General features: G+C 33.8%; 1 protein-coding gene across 4 annotated transcripts in view; it reads right to left on the reverse strand.

Moving 5' to 3' along the window:
- The window catches only part of LOC140432583 (uncharacterized), a 30,988-nt gene extending 22,277 nt beyond the window's left edge, over positions 1-8,711 (reverse strand). For 2 of the 4 annotated variants that reach the window (XM_072520586.1, XM_072520587.1), the window contains exon 1: positions 8,287-8,711. In XM_072520586.1, coding sequence (XP_072376687.1) covers positions 8,287-8,422 — 136 coding nt within the window. In that variant the 5' untranslated portion in view covers positions 8,423-8,711. Of the gene's footprint in view, positions 1-686; positions 1,559-8,286 lie in introns of those variants that run through there. The other 2 variants (XR_011949819.1, XM_072520588.1) reach the window with 2 other exon arrangements.
- Between the last annotated feature and the right edge of the window lie 2,434 nt (positions 8,712-11,145).

Consider the following 11,145-nt stretch of genomic DNA (forward strand, 5'->3'; position numbering starts at 1 on the left):
ATCGATAGGAGAGGAACAGTTTGGATTTATGCTAGGAAGCAGGAGACCGGATGTCTTGTTTGCTTTGACACAGTTAATAGAGAGGAAAATAGAGCTAAGGACTTGTGTCGGATTAACCAGAAGTTTTCCAATGACGGTTGGTTTGAGTCTTCACTGAGTTTCTACCTGTTTAATCTGGTTATGGATGTATTGATAGAGAAAGTAAGAAAGGGGCTCCTTGCACAATGCTCTTTGCTGATGATATCGTGTTAGTAGAAGAGAGCAAATAAATATTGAAGGAGAAGTTGGAGTGTTAAAGAAGGGCTATTGAAGAGGGAGGACTTACGTTTAGTAGATTGAAAACGGATTATATGTGATTGGGAGGAAGAGAAATGGTTGGGGAGATAGAATTGTTTGTAGAAAAACTAGGACACGAAGGTGAATTTAAATACCTTTGCTCCTACATAACGGAAACTGGGACAATATATCGAGAAACTGCTCACAGTTGAAAAAACAAATCAAAGGTTTACACGTAATGATGACAAGATTGAGTGAAATGGTTGTGTAGATATGTATGATAGTGTAGGGTAATGGTTTTAATGCATTTTTGGATTTTAAAAGAACACGATGCCAGTAGAAAGTTGGTCGCCTAGACGTGTAAACGCGAAAATATTCGTTTCTAGTATCCTATCATAAAATATGTTGTGGTCAAAAAAGTGGTATTAGAAAAGGAATCAGTTTTCGCATTTGAATTTGTTAGCCTAATTAAGGATTTCCAAAACATCTCATTAAAAAAAATATTTACGTACGGATGATCACCAATTTAGGTTTATTTTGGAATTAATCGAATACCAAATTACAAAACAAAATACTATAATGAGACAAGCGATCACTGCTGAGGAAAGATTAACAGTTACGTTAAGTTTTCTTGCAACAGGAAGATTTTATGAGGATTTAAACTTTAGCTGTGCTATATCTCCCCGGTCGTTAAGAATAATTATTCCGAAAACATGTCGAATAATTTACCAGTCACTTAAAAATGAATATTTACAAATAATTTTCAAATATACTACTCGTATATTGGTTGTATTTATTACAAATGATAAGAAAATAAAGTAGACTGTAGAATTAAGATAAATAAAACAAAAAAAATTTTAATTCCCATAAGTGGGTATCGTCTTCACTTGGTAGAGGAGTCCTTTCATAAGCAGGAGTGCCAGAGCGTGGTCCAATATAAATATTATAAAAAAATACTCCGCTTCGTTTGCTGCATGAGCCGTCCACGTATAATGTATAGTTGGTTGCCTATCTTTATGTGACCCATTCTTGCGCCAAGCGGTTTGTAATTTTATTGAGAAAATCGATCCTATTGATCGGAAAAAGCGCCTAGGTGCTCCACATGAGCGGTTTTTGCCCCCAACAGGTAGGGAGAGCGAACCCTACTTTTTGTGTGGTGTTGATACGAATATTAAACTTGTTAAAGATGAGCAGTTTTGAGAGTGTTTCTGGCAGCGGAAGTGATCCTTTTGGTGATAATAGTGATGATGATCCTGATTATGTATTGGAAAGTGATACTGGCCTGAAAAATACAGGGGGTAAGTGTTTTGGTTCTTTTTTGGATTTCGTTATCTATCTAAGGTTGTTTAATGGTTTTTACAGAAGTAGAACCAGCTACACCTAGTTGTTCTGGAATCACAAGCAACAGACATGAGTCCCAAAACAAGCATATTACTGCAGAATGCGATTCCACCAGTGACTCCTCTAGCAGCGAAAATAATGAAGATAAGAATCATACCTTTTTTTAACCGTTCATAACTTCTAAACGGCTGAACCGAATTTCTTGAATCAGGATTAACAATAGGTAGATATTTTACACTTTCGACTAAATGATCTTTCAAATTAAAAAAACTAAAACAAAATCGGTTTATCCGTTTAGGAGCTAGGATGACACAGATAGATACACACATTAAAATAAATTATAACCCCACTCCGTTTTACTTCGGGGGTTAAGAAAAAACAAAAACAGAAAAAAACGTTTTTGTTCCCTGCCTGGTAGAAAAATAATTAATAATTTTACGAGTACAGTTTTAGACGTATTTTTGGGTTTTACTTTGCTCTCTGTATATTTTGTTAATTTTTTTTAGATAATACCAAAACTGATGCATTCATAAGGTCAAAAAAACGAAAGCGTTTACCTTCAGGATGGAAACTAAACAAGGGAATAGTTAATCCTCAGAAAAGGTAGGGAACTAGATGCACATGTAAAAATGAGTGTTTCAATAAGTTTACAGAGCTGGAAAAAGAAATTTTTACAAAATTTTATACAATGGGGGATAAAAATATTCAGGATAGTTATTTAGGTACGCTTTTGGATGTAAAAAAGTATCTAGAAGGAGAAAGGCTACTATTCCCGCAACGAAAAAATTTTCATATAAGTACCATATAAAAGTAGGAACAAAAAGTTTTCTAGTTTGTCGCACTGCATTTTGTAATATGCACGCTATTACTAAAAGTCGTGTTCAAAGAATTTTAAATTTTCGAGCTACTGGAAACCTACCTGACAAAGATGAACGGAAAGCATCATAATCGGTCTAATAAAATACCAGATAAGATAGTCGCTACTTTCAATGAGCAAATTAAAATCTTTCCTTCATGCAAGTCCCATTATTCTCGTAGAGTTGCAAAAACGATACCTTTCAGCCGATCTTAACGTAAAAAGAATGCATGAACTTTATTTGCAGAAGTACGAGTCAAAACAATACACTTTGTTAATTAACCACGAAAAAATGAATCCTAAAATAAGCTATGATTTCTATTACACATATTTTAAACAAAATTTTAACCTCTCTTTTGTATATCCAAGAACTGACACGTGCTCGACTTGCGATGCATTGAAAGTGCAGATAGAGTCTGCTTCAACTGAGGAAGAAAATAAAAAGTTGGAAGTTCAGAAAGAACTTCACTTGCGAAAAGCGCAAGCCTTTTATGATGATCTTAAAGAAAAAACCAGAGGCAAAAGTTGATCCATCTATTGAAACAATCTGTTTTGACTACCAACAAAATCTACCTGTAGTTGTCTTAACAACAGGGGAGATATTTGCAGCTTTGGGTATATAATCAACTATTCCATCCGTGCAAAAAAATCAGTCGGTTAATTACATGTCAGATGAAACTATACCAAAAAAATGGTTGCATAGAGACTACCTCGTATTTATGGCATTTTATTAAAAAATATATAAACCACCAAGTAAAAACCCTTTATATATTTTCTGACAACTGCGCCGGGCAAAACAAAAATGCTGTAATGGTTCATTTGTTAACAGTTTTAGTTAATAATATTCATCCATCCAATGGCGCTACAGCCCAAATCGGGCCTTGGCCTCCTTCAACAGGCTTCTCCAATCATCTCGATTTACCGCTGTTCTTTTCCATGAACGCGTTCCCAGGCAGTTCCTGGCATCCTCATCGACTTCGTCTTCCCATCTCTTTTTAGGTCTTCCAACAGGTCTTTTTCCCTGCATTCTTGCATTTAATAATTTTCTGGGGATTCTATTCCCATGCATGCGGACCACGTGCCCTGCCCACCGTAATCTCTGCAGTTTAGTATGTTGTGCTAAAGTTGGTTCGCTATATTGCTCGTATATTTCTCTATTATACCTAATTCGCCAGTGGTTGTTTTCACTTATTGGGCCCAGGATCCTACGTAATATTTTTCTTTCAAATAAATCTAATGCATTGGCAGATTTCTGTGTCACCACCCATGTTTCACAACCATAACTTACTATGGGCCTGATTATTGTTTTATAGACCCGGATTTTGTTTTCCGGTGTACGTCTCGCGATTTGAATATGTGGCCCATTGCGAAATAGGCTTTATTTGCCAGCACAAGTCTTCTATTTATTTCCGGTTCTTCTTCATTGCTTGCGACCAGATCCATTCCTAGGTATGTGAATCTAGTTACATGTTCTATATCGTCAATAAAGTGTTGTTGTACCGGTCTATTTGATCTGGTTTGTATGAGTAGTTTTATTTGTATTTATTGCTAGCCCTAATGCTTCTGCACTCTGTTTCAACTCAACGTAGGTTTCTTCCGCTGCATTCACTGTTCTGCTCATTATGTTTATATCATCTGCGTATGCTGCTAATTGGGTAGACTTGTTTGTAAGTATGTTATTTCCGCTCACCGTCAACCGTCTAATTACATATTCAAGAACAAGATTAAAGATAGTTAATAATAAACGATTTAAAAAAATCATTTTCCAGAGCCAGTCACAGCTTTCTACCATGTGATCGTGACCTATAGAACAAAAAAGCGCAAAAAATAAGTATTATATTTGCCTGAAGAGTGGTACTCTATAGCAGAGGTCACCAAATGGCAGACCACGGTCTGCATCCGGACCGTGAGCTTGTTTTTTGCGGACCGCCGTTAAATTCAAAATATAGTAATAAAATTATAGTGTAAAATTATAATCAAATCTAAATATATGTTTACATTTTTATAATGCACAGTAGTAATAATATATAGAAATACTCTAAAGAAACATATAGTAATCTAAACAATATGATTCGACTAAAGGTTGTTCAAAATTTCAGGAAATACCTACCTAAAAATAATCTTTTAGCAAACCATAAAGGGAAGCTGCCTGAACACTAAAATTATTTTAATTTGCATATTTATGACGTACCTCTAGTAACCAGTCAATAAAACTAAAATGTTTTTTTCCAAATTTTCAGGTAATAAAACCATAATAAAATTAATTTCTATCGTATTTCAAATTTTTAAATTCTTTTGTATTGTATAATAACATTATTTCAATTTGCATATTTCTGACATAGTAACCATTCTGTGGAATTTTATAATTCTATTGTATTTAATAAAACTAAAGATTACTGGGGTTGATATTGGATATTTTCATTTAACATCGATTTAGCAAAAGGAAATATGATTGATGTGATTTTTCAAGAGATTTCGGTACAAATTTGAACATATGTTTTTGCGATCCAAGAGGTTATTCCCTTCAAAAACAATACATACTTTTTCCTTAATTGATTATGCAGATCTAAACATATGTGCTGCTTTGTGTAGCAAGCTACCTGAGTAATATAACTCACAGTCCAGGAATTTCTTGAATTTTCTACACTATTGTTTTTTAATTTTGAACCACCTTAAGTCAATTAATTTAAATAAAACACAGTATTTTTTTTTAATTTAGTGAAATAAAAATCAATTGTCTTTTAAGTAGTATTAGAGTTTCGTATACACAAAGTTATTAGTCTTGCAGTTAATTGTGGAGTAATGATGGCAAGTCTCATTTAATGTCATAATTAGTTTGAAATAAAGGTTATCATAAACAAATTCGCATTCGCAAATGCAAATTTGTTCATGACAACAATCTAAAGGCTTCAGCACAATTTAAAGACTTCTCAAGAAGCGAAGTGAAAGCCTATCTAATACCATTTTATACATGGTTTGACAGGCATACTTAAATGAGAGTTTTGCAAATTTCTTCTTAACAGTTGCAAATAGGTGAAGCATATTTTTAAAACATTACTTGGTTCAATAAAACCAAAATTTTAAGAAATGTTAATAAACCTGCAGAAATGGCAATAAAATGAATAATGATTAATGGGAGTACATATTCATTAATTTTCATTAAAAGCTTTCCATTTGTAAATACTAATCTATAAATGATTTAATGAAAATAAAAATTTTAGAAATAAACTTTTGATTTAATTGATGCAGTCTTATTTTGTTACTATTGTGAATCTTACTTACTATTTGTTGTATAGTAATTTCGAGCCATTGCCAGTAGGTCAAAATGTAAACAATGTAGCAAAAAATAATTATTACTAGATTTACTAGACAGTTGATACTGCGATCAGTGAACTGAGTTAAGTCAACCAAAATCAACTTTCTAATTAACAAACAAGATGTCTGGTTCTTTAAGATATACAATTAAAGACAGCCACATTTTATGCTTTTAATTTAAATTAATCTTTAAATGAGAAAAGGTATTTTGACAGCTTGAATGAGGCACTAATGTACTCACAAATAAGCGTCTATATTCTTTGGTACTCATTTGATTACCTACAAGTATTTTTAAAAATACTGTAAAAACAGTACTTTTAGGAAATTGAAAGGCTTGTTATGGCCCTCATAGATGCTTACATTGCTTCTGCACACTGTTTGTATGCGAGCCATTGCTAGTAATCAAATTAAGGGCATTAGAAAGGAAATGTATCTATAATCTAAGACTAATAATATTCCCTCTTGTCTGGGCACTGTTGTGCCTTTCATCATCATCAATCAGCCAATCCCGTCCACTGCTGGACATAGGCCTCCCTCAGTTCTTTCCAGTGTTCTCTACACTGGGCCGCTTGTAGCCAGTTTCCCGCTACTCTTTTTATGTCGTCGGTCCATCTAGTCGGTGGTCGTCCTCGGCTTCTTTTATAATTTCTGGGCCTCCATTCCATAATTCGTCTTGTCCATCGTCCATCTTGTGTTCTGGCTAAGTGTCCTGCCCAGTTCCACTTAAGTCTCGTGGTTCTTTCGATGACGTCTTGAACTCCTGATCTTTGCCTGATTTGTCGGTTTGTTATGTGGTCTCGGAGGCTCACATTCAGCATTGCACGTTCCATGGCTCGTTGTGTAACTCTTAGTTTATTCGCAGATTTCTGCGTGAGTGTTAAAGTCTCTGCTCCATAAGTTTGTACAGGCAAAACACATTGGTTATAAACTTTTCGCTTGAGACACATGGGAATTGAACTTTTTAGAATATGGCTTAGTTTGCCAAATGCTGCCCATGTCAGGCCTATTCGCCTCTGTATTTCATTTGTTTGATTGTCTCTGTTTATTTTGATCTCGTGTCCCAGATATTTGTAAGTGTCTGTTTGTTGTATGGTATTATTGTCGATAGTTATATTTCCACTCATTACGAGATTTGTCATAAGTTTAGTTTTCTCAAAGTTTATCTTTAATCCTGCTCTTTCAGACAGACTTTTAAGCGAATGTAGCATAGAAACCGTATCCTGTAAGTTATCTGCGATTAATACGACATCATCTGCAAACCTCAGATGATTTAATCTTTCTCCATCTATATTGATGCCCATATCTTGCCATTGGGTGTTCTTAAATATTGACTCTAGAGCTGCCGTGAACAATTTTGGTGAAATATTGTCTCCTTGTCTTACTCCTCGACCTAAGCTGAATTTTTCTGTGTCTTTGTGTAGTCGTATACTTGATGTTAGGTTCTCGTAGATGTTTTTGATTAGTGACGTGTACCTGTAATCTATTCGGCTTTGATTTAGGGCTTCCAGTACGGTTTCAAACTCTACAGTATCAAAAGCCTTCTCGTAATCGACAAATGCAAGAACCAGTGGTATGTTGTACTCGATGCATTTTTCAATTAAGATCTCTATGGTGTGCAAATGGTCATTTGTGCCATATCCTCTCCTAAAGCCTGCCTGTTCTTTGGGCTGATAGAAATCAAGTTTAGGTGTTAGTCTCTTTGTTAAGATTTTCATAAAGAGTTTATACATATGTGTCAAGAGGCTGATGGGTCTATAATTTTCTAATTTAGTAATATCACCTTTTTTTGTGTAACAAGACTATCACTGCATTGTTCCAGTCTTTAGGAATCGTACCCGCATGTAAGCATTTATTAAACAGTTCGCTTACTGATTTTAATAGAATTTCTTCTCCTGCTTTTATTGCCTCAATAACGAGTCCATCGTCACCAGGCGATCGATGGTTCTTCATTTCCTTTAAAGCTGATCTTACTTCTGACACAGTAATGGGTAAAAGTATTTCCGATCCCTGATTTATGAGAGTCTTTACTCGTCTCGGTAAATTTTCTTGTGATCTTTGGCTGGTATAGAGGTCTTTATAAAACTCTCTAGTTATTTTCAGAATGTTTTGTTTATCTGTTGTTGCCTTTCCGTCTTTATCTTCTAGCTTGTATATTTGTTGTGCCTTTAGACTAGAGAAAAAATTTAGAAATCACTGTGAAAATTTTTCCAAAATGGAAAAGATGGAACATACAATAGGTATCAAGGAATATAGACGATCATCTACATTTGTTGATAAAATATAGCAGCCTATAATAGTCATTGTACATTATTGAGTAAATGAAGCAGAAGCCATTGATACATTTTGAGTTGATAAAAATACACCACCTTTACTATTCTAGGATGTTCTAATAACAAAATAAATTGCTTTAGTAATACAAATTACTAATGCAGTGTTTGGCAACACCCTCATGATATCTGTATCAATTTTCAGAATGTGTACACATTTTTACAACTTACTTGTCTCAACTGCGTAATCGTCAGGTTCATCCTTCAATTCTTCAAGATTTATTTCTGTTTGGAGCTGATTCTCCACCTCCATATATTTTTGGTCGTATTTCTCAAACTCCTCTTTAACTTCAACTTTAACTTCCATAATTTATTATGAGCTTAAATGTGAAATGTTAACATACAATACAAAACAACAACAAATACATAAATGGCAAAAATATAGAGAAAGCAGATAGTGCCGATGAAGTTGGCTATAAACGTCATGTCAAATTTGTGTTTGCGGTATTGCCATGTCCTTATTATGTATATGTTTTATGCCTCAAATATGCTTTGAAACAGTACATTTTTATTATATTATTTTATGAAATCGGGTATTTTTTTAAAATTTTTAAATTTATATGAAACACGAATGAATGAATATTTGTTTCTTTTGATATTAGTTGCAGTTAGTTATTAGAAAAAAAATTATAATTGGCTTTTGGTAGATTAGCAAATAAACTTGACAATACTGTCAAAATTTTGAAAACACTAGTTGCCAGATTGCAACAGATGTTTAGCAGATTTCAATTTTATGACTATTTTCTTATAATTTTTGGGATGAAATGGTACCTGAATACCGTTTTCTTAATGTATTAGCTAGTTACTGGAACTTGTTCAGATCGTTACTACATTTCAATTGTGTGCATTTGTTTATTTTATATACAAAATTCAAATTAAAAATAATGCCTACAACAATTTTGTTGAACCAGAAAGAGTGTTAAATGTACAAGAAATGTGGGAAGAACGTTTTAATTTAAGCGATTTAAGTTTTATAAGTGCGTTTGACGCTTTAGTGTGGAGCGTGGTGCGTAAGTTGAATAAAAATAGCATCTCTAAATTAAAGTTAATTTAAATTATAATAAATTAAACTTCTTTTGAAAACTTAAAAAGAATGTTTAGTAACATTAATATTATATCGCATATATTTCGTGATTTATTTGTGATATGGCAACACTGCCAAATTCAAATCTGTCCGTCATTTGTAGCTAACTTCATCGGCACTTTGTCTATACTTTTGCCACATAAATTATTGAAATCATAGAAATTTTTAATTGTTGATGGTTTATGCACGTTTATGATTTATTAGTTTATTACACCTCCAGGCTCCAGCGCACGAGCCACAACTCCACAGCTGACACCTGACACCATAATACATTTTTTTTACGTACTGTGTGTGGATCTGTGATGTCTTTATGTGGTGGTGGTGGTGTTAAAATTTTAGATAATTTTAACAGTTACCATCCAAAATTAAAGTTTACTATAGAAACTGAACAAAATAACAAAATAAATTTATTGGATATCACCTTACATCGTATAATAACACAGTTAAATCTATGTGGTTTACAAAAGAAACATGGTCTTCACGATATCTCAACTATAAATCTCATTATCCATTCTCCCATAAGAAGTCTGTAATTATAAGTCTTGCTGATAGATCTATAAAACTAACAGATCCAGAATACAGACCAACTGCAATAAAAAAAGCAAGAAATGTCCTTCTACGTAATGCATATCCTGAACACCTAATCGAAACTATTTTCAAATCGAGACTAAATAAATTTTACAATAATACAAATAACAATAAACCCAATAGTACCAAGACTACGTATCAGTGGCGCACCGAGTGGGGGGGGGGGTTTGGGGGTTGAAACCCCTCCAGGACCCTATTCCGACACTGTTACTTACACATTTTAAGGACTCAAAATGGAGGTAACATCATAAAAAAAATTTTGGTGACCAACCAAACCCCCCCCCCTCCCAGAGGCAAATTCTAATTGCGCTACTGCTCTACTGCTACGTATACAACTCTTCCATGTATAAAAGGTTTATCCGAACAACTAACGAATTTGTTAGCCAAATACAACATAACAGTGACTCACAAAGGTAACAACCTTTTAAATAAATATTTCACTAAACTAAAAACACAAACTCTATTACGTTAGGAATGTTCTACGGTTAATTTTCGCAAGAGACTCCTGGTTCGAAATTCGACTGACTATATCTGCATAACCCTAATATTAATATTACGATATTCCCTACATTCCCAGACGAAAAAGTCATAAAATTTAATTGCCTTAACCAGCTCTCGGCTAGAGAGGCGATGCGCTGATTAGGGAATTTTTTAAATAAACATATTAAATAGTTACTCGTCATTCTCCCACCTTGAGAAATTTGACATAATTTCTCAAAAAAATACAGAGAGTCACGAAAAATAAAGTCAAGAAAATATCCACAAGGAAACTAAGTTCCTGTAGCTGGCTGTATACCATGTATTACAAAAAATTTTGGTTAAAATCCTTTATAAAAGGTATATAAATTAGCAAACCCAAACGGGCTATGTCATGAAGACAAAACGTTTTCGGAATCCATATTCCATCAACAATGTACTAAAAAGTATATAACCACTTTAATTAAAAAGAACATGAAATTATAATTTTGACCAAGGTTAATACAAAATGTGGTTAATACTTACTAGGTGTACATGTTTCGAGCCACTAAATATCTGGGTGAGAACCCGTTAAAAGTTATATGTTACAATTTAGTTTACATTATAGTCTAATATTTTAGGATGTATCATCCTAGTATTTTATAATATTATTACTAATATTACTAATATTTTAAGCTCGTTTTTATGCAATGTTGTCTATAGGTAAGGGACCGGTCTAGAGTTACTCCAAGATATATAGATTGGTTTGTGTGTTCTAATGTATTACCATTCCACACAATTTGGAGTTTTCGCTTGGCTTCCTTTGCGCGAAGGTGGAAAGCGCAGACTTGGGTTTTAGAGGGATTGGGTCTCAGGGAATTCTGCAGGTAGTACGCTGTCAT

Source organism: Diabrotica undecimpunctata, chromosome 1 (genome assembly GCF_040954645.1).
Source record: "Diabrotica undecimpunctata isolate CICGRU chromosome 1, icDiaUnde3, whole genome shotgun sequence".
NCBI lineage: Eukaryota > Metazoa > Arthropoda > Insecta > Coleoptera > Chrysomelidae > Diabrotica > Diabrotica undecimpunctata.